The sequence below is a fragment of the Taudactylus pleione genome, unplaced genomic scaffold (assembly GCF_031769625.1).
Source record: "Taudactylus pleione unplaced genomic scaffold, aTauple2 ptg000386l, whole genome shotgun sequence".
In the NCBI taxonomy this organism is placed as follows: Eukaryota; Metazoa; Chordata; class Amphibia; order Anura; family Myobatrachidae; genus Taudactylus; species Taudactylus pleione.
The window spans coordinates 1,133,273-1,156,656 of NW_028284787.1; the positions used below are offsets into that span (position 1 = coordinate 1,133,273).

General features: G+C 44.8%; 1 protein-coding gene across 2 annotated transcripts in view; it reads right to left on the reverse strand.

Moving 5' to 3' along the window:
* SPMIP7 (sperm microtubule inner protein 7) overlaps positions 1-23,384 on the reverse strand; it is a 95,991-nt gene that overhangs the window by 55,616 nt on the left and 16,991 nt on the right. For both annotated transcript variants that reach the window (XM_088445626.1, XM_088445625.1), the window contains exons 2-4: positions 20,143-20,222; positions 18,996-19,066; positions 6,255-6,393 (exon numbers count right to left, since the gene is read on the reverse strand). In XM_088445626.1, coding sequence (XP_088301752.1) covers positions 6,255-6,393; positions 18,996-19,066; positions 20,143-20,222 — 290 coding nt within the window. The remainder of the gene's footprint in view (positions 1-6,254; positions 6,394-18,995; positions 19,067-20,142; positions 20,223-23,384) is intronic.

Genomic DNA, 23,384 nt, shown 5'->3' on the forward strand with positions numbered 1-23,384 from the left:
GGTTGCTTAGGATACCTAAGTTTTTTCCTGGCAGCCCCAGTTGCGGGAGAAAATGAAGAAGGAGCCGTTGACGTGTCACGTTCCGCTTCAGCTGACAGTGTGTTCACCAGCAGGTCTTTGCACCTCTGCAGGCTTGTGTCGGCCGGAAAGAGAGACACCACATAGGCTTTAAACCTAGGATCGAGCACGGTGGCCAAAATATAGTGGTCTGATTTCAACAGATTGACCACCCTGGAATCCTGGCAAAGCGAATGAAGGGCTTCATCCACAAGTCCCACATGCCGAGCGGAATCGCTCCGTCTTAGCTCCTCCTTCACTTTCTCCAGCTGCTTCTGCAAAAGCCTGATGAGGGGAATGACCTGACTCAAGCTGGCAGTGTCTGAACTGACTTCACGTGTGGCAAGTTCGAAGGGCTGGAGAACCTTGCACAACACGGAAATCATTCTCCACTGCGCTTGAGTCAGGTGCATACCCCATCCTTTGCCTATGTCATAGGTGGATGTATAGGCTTGTATGGCCTTTTGCTGCTCCTCCATCCTCTGAAGCATATAGAGGGTTGAGTTTCACCGCGTCACAACCTCTTGCTTCAGGTGATGGCGGGGCAGGTTCAAGAGTGTTTGCTGGCGCTCCAGTCTTCGGCACACAGTCGCTGAATGGCGAAAGTGGCCAGAAATTTTTCGGGCCACCCAAAGCATCTCCTGCACGCCTCTGTCGCTTTTCAGAAAATTCTGCACCACCAAGTTTATTGTGTGAGCAAAACATGGGACGTGCTGGAATTTGCCCAGATGTAATGCCCGCACAATATTGGTGGCGTTGTCAGATATCACAAATCCCCAGGAGAGTCTAAGTGGGGTAAGCCACTGGGCGATGATTTCCCTCAGTTTCTCTAAGAGGTTGTCGGCGGTGTGCCTCTTACTGAAACCGGTGATACACAGCGTAGCCTGACTTGTAACGAGCTGGCGTTTCTGAGATGCTGCTACTGGTGACGCTGCTGCTGTTGCTGCGTAAGGTGATTCATCTACCCAGTGGGCTGTCACAGTCATATAGTCCTTAGTCTGCCCTGTTCCACTTGTCCACATGTCCGTGGTTAAGTGGACATTGTGTACAACGGCATTTTTCAGGACACTGAGGACACTTTTTCTGACGTTTCTGTACAGTCTCGGTATCGCCTGCCTAGTGAAGTGGAATCTAGACGGGATTTGGAACCGGGGACACACTACCTCCATCAATTGTCTAAATCCCACTGCACTAATGGCGGATACCGGACGCACGTCTAACACCAACATAGCAGTCAAGGCCTCAGTTATCCGTTTTGTTTCAGGATGACTGCTGTCGTACTTCATCCTCCTCGCTAAGGACTGTTGGAGGGTCAATTGTTTAGTAAAAGTAGTGGTGTTCCTACTTCCTCTCTGGGATGATGAACGACTCCCAGCAGCAGCAACAGCAGCAGCGGCAGCAGTAGGCGTAGCAATGCAGGATCCTCCGGAGGAATCCCGGATAGGAGAGTCAGTCATGCCAGTGACATGGCCTGCAGGACTACTTCCGATCCTGACTAAGGAGGAAATTGACGAGGAGGGAGTTGACGGTGTGGTTTGCAGGCGCTTGGATACAACAGGACAACGGGACTTAGGTGTCCCTGGACTGCTTATGGTCTTAGCCAAAGTTTCTGAACTTGACAGTAACTTTTTATGAACGCGCTGCAGGTGCCGTATAAGGGAGGATGTTCCTAGGTGGTTGACGTCCCTACCCCTACTTATTTCACCTTTACATATGGTACATATGGCAAGACAGTTGTTGTCCGGATTTGGATAGAAATATTGCCAGACCAAAGAGGTGGAATGTTTGGTCTTCTGCCCAGGCATGACCGTGATGGGCTTTTTCATCCCACGGACAACAACTGTCTCCCCCGGAGCCTGATTTAAACAAACCACATCACCATCAGAATCCTCCTCGCCAACTTCCTCCTCAGCGCCAGCTACACCAGTATCCTCATCCTGTTGTACTTCAACAGTGACATCTTCAATTTGCATATCAGCAAGTGGACTGTGGGTGCTCCTTTCAGCACTTGCAGGGGGCGTGCAAATGGTGGAAAGAGCCACCTCTTCCCGTCCAGTGCTGGGAAGGTCAGGCATCGCAACCACCACCACACTTGGACTCTCCTTGGGGATTTGTGATATCTTCTTAGAAAGCACAGTTCTTCGCTGTGCTTTTGCCAGCTTAACTCTTTTGATTTTTTTAGTGGAAGGAGGGCTTCCATCGTCATGTGAAGCTGAACCACTAGTCATGAACATACTAGGGATTGACCTTAGCCGTTCCTTGCCACTCCGTGTCGTAAATGGCATATTGGCAAGTTTACGTTTCTCTTCAGCTGATTTAAATGACTTTTTCAAGGTCATTTTCCTGAACTTTGCCATTTGGGATTGTATGTGCCCTCTACTATGACATTGGGCATCGGCCTTGGCAGACGACGTTGATGGCATGTTATTGTCTATGTCATGACTAGTGGCAGCAGCTTCAGCACTAGGAGGAAGTGGTTCTTGATCTTTCTCTATTTTATTTTTATCGGAGAAAGTTTGGTCCTCAATTTATGTTATATCAATTTGATATATACGTGCGGCTAAACACAGAAAATAATTATTTTTTTGGTTTGGACTGGAGTGTACTTTCGGGGGTTACAGCACCCTTAACGGTCAAGCCAGCCGGCCCTTTACTTATGACACAGGCGCACGCTTGGCACTACTTTGTTGATGCACGTGCGGCTACTGCGCACACAATTCACAAACACAGAAAAATATTTTTTTTTTGGTTTGGTCTGGAGTGTACTTTCGGGGGTTACAGCACCCTTAACGGTCAAGCCAGCCGGCCCTTTACTTATGACACAGGCGCACGCTTGGCACTACTTTGTTGATGCACGTGCGGCTACTGCGCACACAATTCACAAACACAGAAAATAATTTTTTTTTTGGTTTGGACTGGAGTGTACTTTGGGGGTTACAGCACCCTTTAACGGTCAAGCCAGCCGGCCCTTTACTTATGGCACAGGCGCACGCTTGGCACTACTTTGTTGATGCACGTGCGGCTATTGCGCACACAATTCACAAACACAGAAAATAATTTTTTTTTTGGTTTGGACTGGAGTGTACTTTGGGGGTTACAGCACCCTTTAATGGTCAAGCCAGCCGGCCCTTTACTTATGACACAGGCGCATGCTTGGCACTACTTTGTTGATGCACGTGCGGCTATTGCGCACACAATTCACAAACACAGAAAATTATTTTTTTTTTGGTTTGGACTGGAGTGTACTTTGGGGGTTACAGCACCCTTTAACGGTCAAGCCAGCCGGCCCTTTACTTATGACACAGGCGCACGCTTGGCACTACTTTGTTGATGCACGTGCGGCTACTGCGCACACAATTCACAAACACAGAAAATAATTTTTTTTTTTGGTTTGGACTGGAGTGTACTTTCGGGGGTTACAGCACCCTTAGCGGTCAAGCCAGCCGGCCCTTTACTTATGACACAGGCGCACGCTTGGCACTACTTTGTTGATGCACGTGCGGCTACTGCGCACACAATTCACAAACACAGAAAATATTTTTTTTTTTGGTTTGGACTGGAGTGTACTTTCGGGGGTTACAGCACCCTTTAACGGTCAAGCCAGCCGGCCCTTTACTTATGACACAGGCGCACGCTTGGCACTACTTGGTTGATGCACGTGCGGCTACTGCGCACACAATTCACAAACACAGAAAATAATTATTTTTTTGGTTTGGACTGGAGTGTACTTTGGGGGTTACAGCACCCTTTAACGGTCAAGCCAGCCGGCCCTTTACTTATGACACAGGCGCACGCTTGTCACTACTTTGTTGATGCACGTGCGGCTACTGCGCACACAATTCACAAACACAGAAAATAATTATTTTTTTGGTTTGGACTGGAGTGTACTTTGGGGGTTACAGCACCCTTTAACGGTCAAGCCAGCCGGCCCTTTACTTATGACACAGGCGCACGCTTGGCACTACTTTGTTGATGCACGTGCGGCTACTGCGCACACAATTCACAAACACAGAAAATATATTATTTTTTTAGCACTTGGGGGGAGCACCCCTGATGGACAGTGCACCCCCTGGACAACACTACAGCACCCCTTTAGGACTGGGACACTGCACAGGACTTTGGAGTGGACACAGCCCCTATGGAGAACTGACTGCACAACACAGTCCAGCCAGCCCCTATGGACTTTGAAGTAGTGGACACAGCCCCTATTAACAACAGCAGCACAGCACAACACAGCCAGCCCCTATGGACTTTGAAGTAGTGGACAACAGCAGCACTACACTACACTACACTACACAGCCCTAACTCCCACCCTCCCTCTTCACTGTCCACAGCCGAGTGAGAAAATGGCGCTGACGCGGGTACCTTATATAGGATCCAAAACCCGCGAGACTCGGAAGGCGGGATGATGACGTTTTGCCTCGATTTCAGATCCGAGTCAGGCGGGAAAAGTCGAGCCTGACTCGGATCGGACTCGGATCGGGGGGGCTCGGGGGGGTTCGGATTTCAGAAATCCGAACCCGCTCACCCCTAATATATATATATATATATATATATATATATATATATAAAACTTGTGTGCTCAAAGCTTGGTGCAAAATAGTCACAAATATTGATGCTGATCGACAGCACCTTCAGATTGCTTGAGTACTCCAACTGATACCATTACTATTATTAGTGTGGCTGCTGTGTTCTATTCCCCTTTTTATATATTCGAGGTTTGCATTCCTTTCACTACAAGAAAGCAGATTCCCATTTAACTTCTTAAAGAAGGAGAAAATTGATGTTTGTATTTCACTGAACTTAATGTGCACTTTTATTTTGTATTTGAATAATTCTGTATGTAATTGTAATAAATGCAACTTTATTTATTAATAACACTGTCACTGTCCAGACACAGGTGGTCTTTTCTATGTAAATGATACTTTATTAAAGTACTTGCAAGTAGACAAGACTATGCCGCTCCACTATCAGAAGAAACTCTTGCCAAATTGCAGCTTATTACGATGCTGAAGGGGTTTTAAATACCCTTCAGAAGCTACACATGGAAGGAGGATCTATTTGGCGCATGTTGGAGAAATTAAAAATTTAAATATAGTGTACACTGTAAAGATATGGAGACTAAAAATATTTGAAAATTGACTCGCCTAGTCTTGGTGAGTTATGGTTTATTCCATTATCAATTACGGTGGAATGTTGAAGGAAATGTCTCTTGATTGTGGTAGTTAAACTTCCATTTATTTAAAAAAAAAGCTTGTGATACAGCAAATACAAAAGTCTAAATAATGGCTTGAAATGTTGCAGTATATATTTTTAGTAATTAATCCTTAAAGTACTTTTTCAGGTGTGATAATTGCAAGTTCTCTAGTTTGCTTGATATGCGTTTCACGAGCATACTTGCCCGCTTCATCAGAAATAACTGTTGATTAGTGAGGGGCGATCCCTGGTGTCAGCTTGCAAACGAGTCCAGGAAACGAGCTGCCATAAAGTAACAATGGTTTTACTTTATGGGAACTCACTCCCTGGACACATTTGCAAGCTGACAGAAGAGGATTGCCGCACACTAAAAATCAACGTTTATTGTACACTTCTGATGATGAAGCTGGTATGCCCATGAAACATGGCTCAAGTGAACTGGAGAATTCTCAATTATCACACCTGAAAAAGTACTTTAAAGATTAGCTCCCGCATAGGATCATTCCTGAAATTACTAAAAATGTAATGTTCTGAAACTTTGTGAGCCATTCTTTAGCCTATTTTATTTTCTGTATGCGCTCATGGAGTGTGCTCCTATGTTCTTTTAGTGAAGCATCAGTCAAGATGGCCACCAACAGTGCTACTGCGCCATGGTGTGACATTGACACATGTACTACTGTTTTCTTCTAGCCTAAAAACTGTTGCATATGCTACCATTGTATAGCTGACATGTCTTTTTTAAGGTGCTTTTTTGAAGCAATATGTATCCAGATACAGAAACACCTCCCACAAACGGCACTTCCTGTCTCTCACTCTGCAATGGATCTGCGTAGTCAGTGCTATTGCAGTCCCCATCGCAGCGGCCGGTTCGCGCACTGCGATGCATACGCAGAACGAAACAATCGCCTGATTGTGTGCGTAATCGCAGTTGCGAACGGTAGTGAATCAGGCCCAGAAACAGTAAATACCTATCATTAAGAAGCATTGCAGAGGCTACATACTTGTGAGATTTCAGGCTGAAGCTCATATCTTTTCAAAGTAAAGTTCTTTGAGATGGGAAGAGGCAATTTCTCTTGTACTGACTCAGGCGGTTGTAGCTTTGCAGGTAGCTTAATGTCCCAAGGAACTTCTTCATATGCTCTGTGTAGCCAAATTTAGCAACAGTGAGATTGTGGTGAAAGTTTGAAACACCCTTTAGATCACAATAATTACATTCTCAAATTAAATAATCACATCTGCATAAGTGTTTTCCATTCTCCCCAAAATATTTCTGATTAAACATGGCAAAGAAAATCTTCTTGAATTAAGTAGTGTACACATATTTAATCAAGAGAGAACATATCTGTCACGTTTATACTACAGAGTATACTATAACCTGCTGGAGTTTATTTAGAGCAGGCACAACCACTTTATAACTTGATGTTGAGCTGTAATGCTGGCCATACACCTACACGACCAGCATTAGATCCGATTCATCATACGATTTCCCTCCGACTCCCCGGAGCTCCCTGGCAGTCCCGGCAGCATGTTTGTTGTTTTTCTTATTAAGGTGCCCATAAACCTGCACGATTTTCAATGAGTCATAAGATGGATCTTGTGAAAATCGTGTATTATTTTAGTAAGATGACATCCGATGTGCGCTCCTGCAGCTCCTATAATCGGATCGTATGATCAGATGTACAGCACATCTTGTCCATCGTATCGTGTGCAGATCGTGCCGTTTATTTTGTTCATGCGATCCATCGTGCAGCAATTCAAGTCATTTCAATGACTGTTTCCCTAATGAGCCTGTGAGACACAGAATCGATCTTATGACAGATCCTGTGCTAAAGAAAAACAACAAACATGCTGCCAGGACTGCCAGGGAGCTCCGGGGAATCGTATGATGAATCGGATCTTATGCTGGTCGCGTAGGTGTATGAGCAGCATTAGCACAGGATCTGTCGTAAGTTCGATCCTGTGTCTCACAGGCTCATAAGGGAAACAGTCACTGAAATGACTTGAATTTCCACATGATGGATCGCATGAACAAAATAAACATCACGACCTGCACACGATACGATGGACAAGATGTGCTGCACATCTCATCATAAGATCCGGTTATAGGAACTGCGGGAGCGCGCATCGGATCGTACCTTACTAAAAAAATATACGATTTTCACAAGATCCATCTTATGAACTATCGAAAATTGGGCAATCGGCCTGAAATCGTGCAGGTGTATGGGCACCTTATCTCCGGGTATGACCAACTCTCTCACTGAAAGTGCTGCTCCAGAGTGTTTGGGGGGGAGGGGGTGATTTATCAAAGCTTGGAGAGAGATTTTACAGGCTGTGTTTGAAAAATTAGAGATTGGAGCTGATTGGTTGGTATTTTATTTCTCTCCAAGGCTTGATACATCTCCCCTAGATCTTTGTTTTGTTACATGTACTGAAACAGTCAATTTAAGCATTTTCATTTTAAATTAAAAGTCAGACTGGCACTTGTTTATTATATAAAGGTGGAACTTGAAACATGTACTCGGCTCCCTTGTAACTTCATATCATCTGGAGTATTCAAGCAACCCATATTTAACATGGACCAAAGAAAACTTTCCTGGATCTTTGGGCCTGAGTTAGAGATGTACGCTAATGCATTTGAAGCGGCGATCCCACATGCACCTGCTGTGCGAAAACATAGTAATGCTGTATCCAGCTGGAATTATACTGAGACGGTTTCGCAGATCCAAGCAAGTATGTAGAAATACGCAGTCGTCATCGCAGACCATTCGATAAGTGGCCATCTGAGTAGCCCTATGGTCACACAGAATGGCTGCCTGAACTGAAATGTCGGAACCACTTTATCTGCGTACGGGATCTCAGAGGCAGGCAATGACACACCCCAAAAATGGGCAGGATACGCCTGCATTTTCTGACTGTCAATCACTAATACCCCTTTTACAGCAGAGCAAAAACCTGGGTTTCTGTTGGGTCTACTCCGGTCACAGCTCAGTTTAAAAGGGTCCCTGAAAAATAACCTGGGTCAAGTGACCCGGCAATCCAACCCAGGTAGCTACTAGGGTAATTGTGCAGTGTAAATGGCGCAACCTGGGTTATCTGACCTGGGTCATGCCTAAAATGAGCTAATTAGTGGTTGTGGATCAGTCACCTCCCACTTTTTATGACCTCACAAGTTTAGCAGGGAAGACCTGCTTTCAGTGTGAATGGGGCTGACCTGAGAATAACCCAGATCGATGGTGCTGTGTACACGGTGTCTGACCTGGGATGGATCCATGTCTGAAAACCCAGGTCGAACCCAGGTTTTTGGTGGAAAAGAGGTATAAGAGAAGTAATACGCTCTGCAAGCAGCATCGTAAAGGTACCATGCACGTGTACAGTGCGACCGTGATGTATGTGCAGTCGACTGATAATCAATCAACTGCGTAAAAATCCCTTAATCGGGCCCTTTGATCCCTCTTCAGTTAAGACAAGATTCAACCATATACCCCCCCACCCCCCATCTCTCCATCTCCTGCATTACCAAGCCACACATTTGTAACTACAGAACTTCTCTCTGACTCCCAGATTTGACAGAAGCTACTTGGATTGCATCTCACTACATCAGCTCATGATTCGCCGGCACTGCAATTGTTCTTAGCAGCCCATGGGACACAGCTCATTGGAATCAAAATGGAGCAATGTCAAGGTGGTCTATATCAAACACTTGCTCGCATGTACAATATGAATTGATGGGGAGCAAGGGTTTCATTTGGGTGCCATTTGAAATATTGCCTCCGCCCACTTGTCCTTCCAGGATTGGATTCAGTCAGCTTCCCATTCACTCAAGGTAACTAAACCGTTGATTACTGCCTGGTGATCACCAGACAATGAATAAACAGAACACAAAAATACAATTTTCTGTAGATCTAATGACCAGATCTCCTCAATCAGGTGCAAATAAAAACAGGGTCCCCTCGTTTCCTTATTTAATGCAATAGATTTTGTAGTTTAAAAAATTGCATACCTTGTTGGACTACGATATTACTTCTACACATTGCAAAAGATACAACTTGAGCGGGCACAACAATTAGGGATATTGATGTTGGAATGTGATGAGTGGAAAAGTGGAAATGGACTCAGCACTGGGGTGAGAAAACCTTCAGCTGTGAAGGGGTTAAATGATTTTTCCCACTGGTTATAGCTAATTATAGCAACACTATCAAAACACTTCATCTTGATCACCCAGCAAGATGCAATAATCCCTGAGGATGTAGAGGTTCCCCTTAGCAAAATATTCCCCCATGGCCACTCTCACTAAGGAGCTTTTCTTATCCAGCTTATTCTTACAAAGAATGTAAGTTTATGTTTATTTTTTTAAACAATATGAAATTAATTTGAAAAATACATTGTGAGAAGTCATTTCTATTAAAGAATGAAGAGTTCTGAAACTTTTATTTTGAGAAAAATTCTGAAGCTTACTGATCAATTATATGATAATTCAAACAGACATACTTAAATAAATATGTTTTTGTATGGGTTACCAATGAAACAGTCATTTTTTTCTTCACAGAATTTCATGAGGAAGATAATCATTTTGTTAATCACCTGTGAAATTGGTTTCTGAAAGTTCTTCATCACTGAGCTTTTCCTGGTTAAATATTACACAAAATGTGTTTATACAATTGATGCATGTTTTCCCTAGCCAACATCTGAACCTCAAGGTGAACTTGAGGACAACAGTTTTGTGCAGAGTTGAGAGGCTACAGATACGCAAAAAATTGCATGATGTTACTACTTTTTTTGTTCACTAAAGAAAAGTCACATTCTCATCGTCATTATACACATACGCACACTCACAATAATTGCCAATAATTTATCAAATAAATCTATCAACCACTTAACAGGCGGCGTTGCATGTGATGTGACCGCAGCCAGCAGTGCTTCAGCTGGAAACATCGCATCACATGGAACCACGCTGCTTACCCCGGATTTTGCAGTGGAGACCCATTCTGCACTTGTGCAGAACAGATCGCCTCCGACACCACGGATCCCCCGGAAGTGATGGGGCGGTCTATGACCGTCGACATCACTTCCGGAATTGCGCAACAGAATTCCGTGCGAACGACTCTCCGGAGTGCATGTGCCAGGGATCACAGTGTGAGGAGGGGAACTAAGGGCCTGATGCAGGTTGGTTCGCAAGGCTGCATTTGCACACACCCGCTCGCTGCGAAAATATGCTAATGAATGCAATCACACGGCAACCGCAGCACTATACCAAGACGCCCACCACTGTATGAAGCCGCCTACTTCCCATGACATGCATCCGCAAGTCAGCGAAAACATCGGTAACATCGAGTAACATCGAACCCATACGCACAGCTGTGGTTGACCATGACCAACCGCACAAACTGCTATACTTCCTGTCGCCAACTATTTCTCTGGCTACATATACAATCACAGGAGCTTAATTATGCACACCCCTGAAACGGCGTTCAAACGCACAGGCACGCCTGTGTTCACCCAACCACTCCCCTTCTCCACCTCCAAATGGTCATTTCCTGTCAATCACTTTGCAATGGGACTACGTGCTTACTGCGATGGATTCCCGATCGCAGCGATTGGTTCGCACACATACTCACTGAAATGCATACGCATGCGCAGAATGCAAACATTGGCCGGCTGCATGAAAATGCAGCCTTGCGAACCAACCTGAATCAGGCCCTAAGTTCCCCTCCAAGCACTTTTTGGATGATCTCTGCAATCGCAGAGATCAGCTTCAGCAGGGGGGACTGATCATCAGTCCCCCATGACACACGCTCAGCTGCGCACTGCATATAGGGGTGTGTATGCCCATGGGGGCTGGGGGGATCTAACATCAGTGGGGGGGGTGAGGGTGGCTAATAAAAACTAATATGGCTGATAACAGGGGAGGAGGAGGAGGGGGGGCAAATAAAAAGGGTCTTTTTACAGGGAGGGATGGTTTGTTTAGAAAACTGGTATTTTCTTTCTACTATTAATGGGGTGTGTGGGGTATTATTATTAGAATTTATGGCCCCTGGGGGGTCTATTGCCTATAGTGGGTGGGCAGTTATTTTTTATAATGGAGGCCTATGGACACGGAGGGATGGGGGGTTGTTGAACACCCAAACACTCCCTATATATTTTTTTTTCTGGACACACATCGAGCATGTGCACAGTAATCGCATTGCGATTACGAATGCACAGAGCAATCCATCGCAAAGTGAGTGGCAGGTTGTATGGGGGTGGTTACGAGGGGGTGATCAGAAAAATGCAGGCATGTCTGTACATTTCCTAGGTGTGCATAAATTAGCCACTGCGATTGCATATGCAGCATGAGAGCTCTCTGCGTGCGAGGAGACTTGCAGTCTTTGTGGCTGGTCAGACATGTTGTAAATGCAGCGTGGCTGCCCGATGTGTGTCACTGGTACCAATGTTTACGCAGTACAGCGACATTGGAAGGATATGAGAAAGCAGTAGTGGGCGTCTTTATGCCGGCCGAGCTGTTGCAAACATTAACAGATTTTCGCAGCTGTGTTCCGTGCAAAATCGCAGCTTGATCACAATTGCGATCTCTGCTGAATCAGGCCCAGAGCTGCTTTGGTAATGAACACAAATTCAGTAGGGAATAATGGGATCAAACTCAGAACAGCCAGAGAATGAATAAGCGCTTGCCCTTATCTGGTAGTCACAGGATACGAAGTAGATGCAGTCTTGGAAGGGGTTGGGTATGAAATCCGACGCCAGAAGCCCAAACATTCATAATCCCGATGGAGGAGGTAAGTCCCCTAACCCTACCCTTCTCCCCCCCCCTAACCCTAACCCTCCCTTAGGGATGCATAACCTTAAAACTCCCGGGATGGTGCCCAATCCTAAATCCCCCCCGGGGGTGCCTAATCCTAACCCTCCCTCTGCACCCAAAACCTAACCCTCCCAGGGGGGGTGCCTAACCCTAACCTCCCCGCAGTCTAACCACCCCATCCCCATGCCTAACCCTCCCCTGGGGGTGTCTAACCCTAAGTTCCCCCGGGGGTGCCTAAACCTAACTCTCTCCCCCAGCGGCTAACAACTAAGTGTCCCCGCTTTCCTTCGTTCAGGAAGCCGTCCTGTCAGGATTCCGTCATCGGGCTACAGATATGCGTCTGAATTTAAGATTTAGTTAGTCTGGATTCCGACGGACAGCTTCCTGTCCGTCGGTATACTGACTGTATCCCCTTGGAAGCAAGTGGATGTTTATTAGCTGTAATAAAATGGATTTGCAGAGCCTCTTTTAACCAGTACAGACACACAACAGTGCAAGAGGTAATCCAGCCCCTGTCTACTTAAACCAATCCATGTAGATACATGCAGTGTGCAATTGCAACCACCTAGAGTGGTTTCACACTTGGGTACATTGTATCCAATGGCAGTGTTGTGTGTTCGTCCCACCTATCCCAAGGAGAAGAGGTTAAACCCCATTTTGCTCCCTGGCATCTTCAAGTCTTGGTGGGGAATCTAATCTATAGATTTCCTGCAGAAAAATCCCCTCAAAGGATCTGCCCCAGAGTCTACCTGCACCATCTGGTTTAAAATGAGCTCCAGACAATGGACAACCAAACCCTGGGGCAGCAGTTCCCCTGTTATCACTACTGAAGCAATCCAATCTCTGGTGTTGCAATTAGCTGACTGTAACTTCCGCCTATCCTGCCCCTTATGAGTTCATTCAAATTAAGGAGGTGCCATTACCATAGCTTTCGGCAGCTGCTCTCTTACGTCTGCAGGCTGGAGGGATTTAATGGTAGCCAAGATCCACAGAATTATTCAAGGGTTGTAGGAGCAACTCTACACTTGAATACAAGGGATAAGGGATGGGGGACTCCTCTGCAGGTTCTACAAAGCTCCGGTCACCCCTGAAAGGGGATGGAGCACCACAAGCAGCAGAATGGTGTCCCAGACTCCCCTAGACCAGGGTAACTAGACACAGTTTATTTGATATTTTATACCTTTAAAATATTAAAATACTTCATATACAGCATATGCATAACATATGCTGTACCTGGTGCTCAGCATTAGCTTTTTGAAACCACAGCACTGCAGCCTGGAATTTGATGCTCCTACAGATGTGTCCTTAAACACTGTGGATTCAGGGGATCATTCAGACCCACTCGCAAGCGGCAGTATGCTCACAAGTGGGTCGATGTTCCCCACTGCGCATGCGCACGACGGAGGGTGCTCCGTCGTGCGCATGCGCGAGACCCGGACTGCGACAGCCAAGCTGTCGCTCCGGGTCTCGCACCAAAGGGGGCGTGCTGTCGATGGTGACTGACAGCACGCCCCCTTTGGTGGGTGTGCCGGGGGCGTGCCTGCCAGATGGAAGCGTTGGGAACGCCTACCGTCTGAAACCGGCCCCACTGACATCACTAGTGATGTCAGTGGGAGTGATTTTGGCTCTGATAGAGCCAAAATCACTCCAGGGCTTGTGGCTGGGAAACCCTACCGCAGGGTTTCCGTCGCAAGTCCGATGGTCGCTATGGTCAAGAGCATCGCGACCATCTTTTTGGACGCTCGTATATGCTGTGGGTGGTGACCCACAGCTATACGAGCGTCCAGAAGGACGCTCCATTTTAATGGAGGAGGACCCTGATTCAGAGCAAGCGCTCTGGTCAGAGCATCCGGCTCTGAATCAAGGCCTCAGTCTTGCCAAACAGCTCCTCTTGGTGATCCACGACTTGGCCGTGAAGTCCAAACGAAGCATGATAGTAAGTGTCAGATGGATGGGACACGAAGTTGTGTGGACATTCAACATTCCTCGATCTATAGTATCACATGTGTACCGGGAATATCTCATGGAAGGCATTACCACCCACCATGGACAGCGCAATGACCAACCACGAATGCTTAATGATCATGACCAGCGGCTTTTTGGCAGAACTGTCCGTGGTAACAGACAAGCAACAATGCCTCAAATCAAATCCGCATTCAATGACAGGTGAAACCAGATGCATATTCAGCAGGTTAGTGCAGCGTTCTTAACTTCCATGGGATATGGGAGCAGAAGATCCACCACAGTGCCCCTGTTAACACTACGACACTGGACACAATGCCTCACCTGGGCTTGTGACTTCGCTAACTGGACCCTTGGAGACTGGCAACATGTGGCGTGGTCCAATGAGTCATGGTTCCAGTTGTTTCAGGCTGATGGCAGAGTTCAGGTGTGACGAAGGCCCATGATGCCATGGACCCCAGTTGACAAAAAGGCACCGTGCAAGCTGGTGGTAGTTCAAAAATGGTGTGGGGTGTGTTCATGTTGCATGGGTTGGGTCAGGAGCATTCTGGAGAGTTCCAACGAATGGTGAGGGCGCCTGACATGAACCCATTAAAGCATTTATTGGGCATGGTGGAGAGGTCCACTTGCACCCAAGATCCTGCACCTATAAATATCAGGGAGCTGTGGAAAGCTATCCAGACGGCATGGGTCAACATCGCTCCAAATGCCTTCTATCCACTTGTGGAATCAATGCCAAATCGAGTTGCTGCACTTTGCTGGGCCAGAGGGGGTCCTACACGATACTAGGTATCCATGTCTTTTGGCACTTGAGTGTACATATGAATATGTATATATATATATATATATATATATATATATACAGTCAGGTCCATAAATATTGGGACATTGACAGAATATTCATATTTTGTCCTCTATTCACCACCACAATGGCTTTGAAATGAAACAAACAAGATGTGATTTAACTGCAGACTTTCAGATTTAATTTGAGGGTAATTACATCCAAATCAGGTGAACGGTGTAGGAATTACAACCGTTTCTATATGTGCCTCACACTTTTTAAGGGGCCACAAGTAATGGGACAAACTAAACAATCCTAAATCTAACTTTCACTTTTGAATACTTTGTTGCAAATCCTTTGCAGGCAATTACAGCCTGAAGTCTGGAACGCATAGACATCACCAGACGCTGGGTTTCATCCCTGGTGATGCTCTGCCAGGCCTCTACTGCAAATGTCTTCAGTTCCTGCTTGTTCTTGGGGAATTTTCCCTTCAGTTTTGCCTTCATCAAGTGAAATGCATGCTCAAATGGATTCAGGTGAGGGGATTGACTTGGCCATTGCATAACATTCCACTTTTAGCCTTAAAAAACTCTTTGGTTGCTTTTGCAGTATGCTTTGGGTCATTGTCCATCTGCACTGTGAAGCGCCGTCCAATGAGTTCTGAAGCATTTGACTGAATATAAGCATATAATATTGCCCGAAACACTTCAGAATTCATTCTGCTGCTTTTGTCACCAGTCACATCATCAATAAATACAAGGGAACCAGTTCCATTGGCAGCCATAAATGCCCATGCCATGACACTACCACCACCATGCTTCACTGATGAGGTGGTATGTTTTGGATCATGAGCAGTTCCTTTCCTTCTCCATACTCTTCTCTTCCCATCACTCTGGTACAAGTTGATCTTTGTCTCATCTGTCCATAGGATGTTGTTCCAGAACTGTAATGGCTTTTTTAGATGTTGTTTGGCAAACTCTAATCTGGTCTTCCTGTTTTTGTGGCTCACCAATGGTTTGCATCTTGTGGTGAACCCTCTATATTCACTCTTGTGAAGTCTTCTCTTGATTGTTGACTTTGACACATATACATCTACCTCCTGGAGAGTGTTCTTGATTTGGCCAACTGTTGTGAAGGGGTTTTTCTTCACCAGGGAAATAATTCTTCTGTCATCCACCACAGTTGTTTTCCATGGTCTTACGGGTCTTTTGGTGTTGCTGAGCTCTCCGGTGCGTTCTTTCTTTTTAAGAATGTTCCAAACAGTTGATTTGGCCACACCTAATGTTTTTGCTATCTCTCTGATGGGTTTGTTTAGATTTTTCAGCCTAATGATGGCTTGCTTCACTGATAGTGACAGCTCTTTGGATCTCATATTGAGAGTCGACATCAATTGATTCCAAATGCAAATGTCACACCTAGAATCAACTCCAGACCTTTTACCTGCTTAATTGATATTGAAATAATGAGGGAATAGCCCACACCTGTCCATGAAATAGCTTTTGAGTTGATAGTCCCATTACTTTTGGCCCCTTAAAAAGTGGGAGGCACATATTGAAACCATTGTAATTCCTACACCGTTCACCCGATTTGGATGTAATTACCCTCAAATTAAATCTGAAAGTCTGCAGTTAAAGCACATTTTGTTTGTTTCATTTCAAAACCATTGTGGTGGTGAATAGAGGCCAAAATATGAAAATTCTGTCAATGTCCCAATATTTATGGACCTGACTGTATATATATATGCAATCACAGAGGGAAAGCGCAAACGTGAGAATAGTAAAAAAACACAATGTTTAATAAAATCTGCTCACATACATCAAAGTTAGAAGTTTCACATTATGAAGTCTCTGACGAAACTAGTTGGGCGTGGCCAGGAATTGTGAGACTGTGGAAGAGTCATCTGTCTACTTCCAGAGGCAGTGCGGTGTGCAGCTGGTCGCTGAGTACGGAAGATGTCCGGCTAAGTTTACAGACCCACCAGATCACATGTGAAACTTCTAACTTTGATGTATGTGAGCAGATTTTATTAAACATTCTCACGTTTGCGCTTTCCCCCTGTGACTGCATCCTAGTCTGTGTATACCTTCCTCAAGCATAAGGAGGACTGGGATTAAGCAGCAATACATCTTAAGAGAAAAGGAAGAAAAAGTCTGGATTTCACAGGACACCACTGCGCGAGTGTGGACATTTGTACTGATATATATATATATATATATATATGAGCACACACAGAAGCCTCTGATACACAGGTATGCCATAAAATACAATAATGCAATTACTAGCGCTGACAACAATTGCGAAATGAGAGACAGTACAGGGTATGGTCATAGCCTAAAGAAGAATCATTTTGGCAAAATGCAATAAAATTACTGCAGTTCAATTACATGATTATAGGCATAATGTGTATGGCAAGAACAATTTAAATAATAAAGAGAATAAAAAATATATGAAACACTGGAAAAATAAAAATAAAATATGAAAAAAAGAGAAAAAAGGAGCTACAGCATGAGGAAGTATCAGAACATGACAAATATAGACTCCTATAGTTAGCAAGAGAGACACAAAGTTTAATTAAGTCTTTTCGGTGACAAAGTCTCCAAGTGATGTATCCATCTACTCTCAGCTCAAGGAGCATCAAAGAGCGATCACCTCCCCTCGTGGGAACCGGGATTTGGTCAATTATGCGGTAACGCAATGTTGACAGGCTAAAGTATGCCTAGCCACTGGATGATCACTATGTCCCGATTGTAATGCTGCTCTTATTGTGGACCACCATCCATTCTTTGAATGTCTGCTCTGTTTTGCCGACATAGCGCCGGCCACATGGGTAACTGATCAGATAGATCACATATTTCGACATACAGGTGACTATCTTGAATCGTTTGCCAGTACAGGAATGTGAGAATGAATCTCATGCGATCATATAGCGGCATTTAGTGCAATTAATACATTTGAAGCAACACTGATGTGAGGTGCCCAAAAATGTCTTGAAATGTCAATTTTGAGGACATCATCCTTAATATTTCGGCCATGTTGATAAGCAACCATTAGTTGTTGTTTATGATGCATACAAGACAAAGCCGGATCAGATTGTACAATCGTCCAATGGGTTTTGGAGACTCAATTAATAGTTGAACTTACCACGTTGAGTTTACCCAGACAAATTTGTTGTCGCTACTTTTTCTGTCAGTGGAGCTGCAATAAGGAGTCACTGGATGAGCTGAGCACTTTAGCTTTGGTTAGGAGCTGTTTTCTGGAAGTGAATCTGTCAATCATATGAGGAATGGCATTTCAACACTGACACTGCGACCCACTTCAGCTAAACAATTTTTGGGCACCTTACGGCAGGGTTGCTTCAAATGCATTAATTGCATTACTTACCAATATATGATCGCAGGAGATTCTTTCTTACAGCCCTATACTGGCAAATGATTCAAGATTCTACAGACGGCATACTGTATGTCGAATCGTATGTTGAATCTACCTGATCAGTTGCCCAAGTGGCAGGCATTATGTCGGCAAATTGGAACAGGCATTCAAAGAACCGATGGTGGTCCACTGGTCCACAATTAGAGAAGCATCACAATTGGGACATAGTGATCATCCAGTGGCCAGGAATTTTATTGAAGCATCCCATAGCCTGTCAACATTGCAATACCGCATAATTGACCATATCACGGTTCCAACGAGGGGAGGTGATCATTCTTTGATACTCCTTAGAGCTGAGAGTAGATGGATACATCTAAACATAGAGAAGTCTTAGTTGGGTTCAGAGCTCTTCGACATAAGCAAAAATGAGAACAAAAAAGAGTAATCAAATAAAAATCATGGATGATTCTGTAGCATTTTGGTTCACACTGTCAGCAGATGACAGCTACCAACCTGTGTGTGTGGTACTATGCCAAATGCACTAACAGACCCACCTGCTCCAGGAGTAATCTTTACTAATTAGCAACTGTGGCAAGCCACAAAACTGAAGAGAGACATGATATTTATTTCAGTTTATTTTCCTGAATTTTAACTTCAAAGATGCTCATAGAAGATATTTCCCATAGCAACCAAACAGATTCTAGCTATTATCTTCTAGAAGGTGCTAGTTAAATGTTAAGTAGATCTGATTGGTTGCTATGGGCAACATCTCCAATCCCTAAAAACTCTCATTTTAGTAAATATACCCCATACTATCCAAAACTATTACCTCACCTTTGTGTAGATGATGTATACATGAATTTTCTGACAATGTCATCTCTGGAACACGAAGCATCATGTGACTGCTGTCATAAAAAAAAATACAGGAATTATTAATATTTCATAGAATAAACCATTCATGCTGAAGAGACAAGCAATAACAGATACCACCCTCTCGCTAATAGAGTAAGCAGAGGATTGCATATCTTAGCTGAACCTAGTAGACCTGAAAAATAACTATTTAATGTGTGTTAAGTGTGTTTTAATTGAGGTCCTTCATTAATATGCATGGCGCTGCATGCAATATTGTGTGATTGGCCGTGCTGTGTGGCCAATCACACGATATTGCAATTGCATCCCACCACGGGAGCGCGCAAATTGGGCAACACACTGCACGATATCCCATGTTTGTCATTCCGATTTGGCCAAATATCGCTCCAGTGTGTACCCGTCTTTAATGTGACCAATGCTCCAGTATCTTACATTAAAGTGCAGCTCAGTGCACATAAAGTGGAATCAACTTTAGAAATCAGAATAATATACGCTTGTATCATGACAGTATTGTCTAAAATATGATTGCATTAAATAAATTTGGCCAAGGGTTAAGTTAATTTATAATACATGTACCAATAACAGGTCATGGAACTCCTACCGAGGAAGTCGGTGGCCTTAGAAATGGGAGAAAACAGGAGCCACTAAGGACCTCTCAGTTTGGATGCACTGTGTATAGATATACCAATGTAGAAGCTTGAGAGTATGCAAATAAATGTATATTTTGTTCAGGCACCTCTGTCAGTTATTTATAGCAGCTCTGCTTATGGATTAGCAGTGGAGGGCTGTCACCTATAGACCTGGGGCAAACTATAAGTATTCATCTGCTCATATTCACAACATTTAATTATGGAAACACCCAAAACACTGCGAAGTAATGACCACTTATGTAAACTGCTATGTACAAATATGCTCCTACACTAGTGAAAGTTAAAACTTTCAGCCTAAATAATTTTGGTACTAGGAGTTGTCAGGCTGTTGCCGTCTTATACTGTATATTTCTGCAACTAAAAAACACAATCACATATTACACTATGTAATCAATGAGAATTTCTATCTTTTCAACACAGTATATCATAGACCCCACACAACAATACACATCAAGGGCTACCTGTAGCACAAATGTCTGTGTTAATGATGTACCAGGTCCACGAGTAACTTGAGGAACTGATTTTATTTTGCTTGTCCAACCTGTTAAAATAAGCAATGATATTTATATCTCCTGCTGTTCATAAAGAAAGCATAGGTCAAGCACTAATAGAGCAAGGTGACAACTATTACAATTTAATTGTTAGCAGGCATTTTGATAATAACAACAATGATGACTGGGCTGGATTGACAACAGAACTGGTTGACCCACAGGTCTTGGCCTCTTATATAAATAACCCTACTTATATTCAACCCCCCTCCCAAAAAAATCTACCTACAGTATTTTGAATACTTTTGTGCGTGTTTATTGGATAGGGGGAACACTTAAGGCCTGATTTACAGCTGAGCACAGTGCCATTTAATAATGCAACTTACAAAATATTTTCACACTGCATATAAACATAACTTAAGTCTGTATTTTGAGTTAAGAGTATAATATACTTGTAGCCAATTGGTAAGTTCACAGGTAAACTCAGTGGGTTGGGTTTGTCGACATGGTCATAATTGTTGGGAGAGAGAGCCCTGCGTTGCACCACAACCGCTATGCTACTGTATATGAGGCAGTGTGCATAATCTACTGCCACCACAGTAAGGATACACACAGGTGTGTGCTCCCGTTTGTCCGCACACCACCTGTGCTCCCCTGTACGTTCCTGGCTGGGATCTGGTATATCCATTATATGTGCACTGTGTGCTCATTGTGCATACCTGCTGCATTAACCCTGGGTCATCTTGCAAACCTGTTCTACCTGGTTAATAAACCAAAGACCTGGTTAAGTCATATAGCATGTGGAGTGACCTCCATCACACACCACTGCCAATAATGTAATGCGTAGCATGTCAAAATTGACCATTCATAATATTGACACTGACGACATGTCAGCATGATTAGAATGTCAACAAAATAGTCCCGGGGTAAGGCAGCTTCACCGGCTCTGGCAGTGTCTTGTGGTCCAGCAGTCACCAGACATGGAGTTACGGCAGAGTTATCTGCAGTGAGTACACTACCCCTATCACTAACCCTAATGTTCCCTCTTGCAGCCTAACTCTAACCTTCCCTCATGGAACCTAACCCTATTCATCTTCTCCGGCAGCCTAACCCTAATGTCAACATAGTGTAGATTTGTGGACATTTCAACAATGTCAACATCGTAACTAGTCTTCCCGCTAGGCTGTTTTAGCAGGTCACCGCTCCCTGTCTGATTTTAAAATGGCAAAACGCACCCAGTCCTACCTGCCGGCGCCCTGTTGAAACAGTCTCCCGTGTGCCGTCCCTACCCATGAAGCGCAGTGTCCCGCATGGGGAAAATATTGCAGTGCAGTTGTCACTGCCAGTGAATAGATGCAGTGCTTGGGAGCAGCCCAGCTTGTCCGTAATTGCAGGGCATGCTCCCATGAGTGACAAAAGGCTACACCCCCTTTTCTCGTTGCCACGCCCCATTTTTGGGCATGCGCTACAGTGCCCTTTTATGGTCTGACACCCTGCCCAGCGCCAGACCTAGCACTAACACTACATAACTCTCAAAATTGTGGTGTTGACATTATGACTTAGGGGCCAATTCATCATACCTTAAAAATTCATGGAGGTAATTAGGTTTAGAACTCGCATGGAGTTCTACCTAATTACCGAAGGAATTCATCATTCCTCCTCTTCATCAGTATCTATTCCGAAAAGCTGTCATATTTGCGATGACAGTTTTTCGGGAAATAGATACTTTTCCCTCTCTACTCTAAGTTACTGCAGCTAGAAACTGTGCTGCGCATGCGCTGTTACATTCGTAAACCCAGCACATGCGCAGCACTACCTACAGCGGCGGTAAGTTTGTGTACCCCACCCCCATACCCCCCTCCCCCCTCCCCCTACGCTCACTTCCCCCCTGTCCCGCACTTACCTGCCCGCGCAGCAGCCTCTGGCTTTGTCCTGCTGGTCTGACACGTGGTCTCCCAGCACACCACAGTACAGTATAGAAAAAAAAAAAAAGCGTTTTTTTTTTCTCTAAACTTTATTGTGTTCTGCTGGGAGAACACAGTTTGCGAGCAACCACCGGAGCCAGAGGAGGGACCAGAGTGCCGGAGGGAGCTGCAGGGGACCTGTCCAGCTGACTGCAGGTAAGTCTCACCTGCTATTCGCCACCTCACAGTGGCGGATAATACCTCCATCAAATTCCGAAAATACATAATTTTCGGAATTTGATGAATACCATAATTTCCATATCCCCATACTAATGTATGGGGAGTGTGGCAATTAACGCAGGGGGACTTAGCAAGGAGATATCAGTGATATCTCCTGTGCTAAGTGTCATCATGAATACTTAAATAACGTTATTTAAGGAAAATGTCCTTAAAAAATATGAGATATGGTAAGAACTTACCTTTGTTATCTCTATTTCTACGAAGTCCATAGGGTTCCACAGGATACCTTGGGGTATAGGTGTGACGTCAGTCATCGGGCACCATAGAGTTAAGCTTTCAGCCTCCCAGGATGCACTAGGGTCCCCCTCCTATACCCCGCCCCCGAGCCAAGGCACCTCAGTTAGTTACCAAGCCATAGGCCGGAGGAGGAGAAGGAAGAGAGAGAAAGAAGATCTGGATACACACAAGAATCACACTCTCACCAGAGGGAGACGGAAAAACCGGTGACCAGAACAAAGCCCATCTGCAGCACAGGTGCGACAGGGCGGGAGTCCTGTGGAACCCTATGGACTTCGTAGAAATAGAGATAACAAAGGTAAGTTCTTACCATATCTCATATTTTCTACTTCAGGGTCCATAGGGTATCCACAGGATACCTTGGGGATGTCCCAAAGCAGTATCCTTTAAGGGTGGGGACGCTCCTGTGCTGAAAGGAGAATCCGCCGCCCGAAGGAAGCATCCTGAGAGGCGAAGGTGTCAAACCTGTAATACCTCACGAAGGTATGGACAGAGGACCACGTAGCAGCCTTGCAGATCTGGACTGCAAAGGCACCACGTCGAGCTGCCCACGAAGGACCCACAGACCTAGTGGAATGAGCCTTCAAAGAAGGAGGAACCGGCAGACCTTCATGAAGATAAGCTTCAGAAATAGCCATACGGATCCAGGCTGCCAAAGTTTGCTTTGAAGCAGGCCAACCCTTTTTACGGAAGCCATAGAGGACAAACAAGGCGTCCGACTTCCTAAACGAAGAAGTGCGGTCAACATAAGTCCTTAAGGCCCGCACAACATCC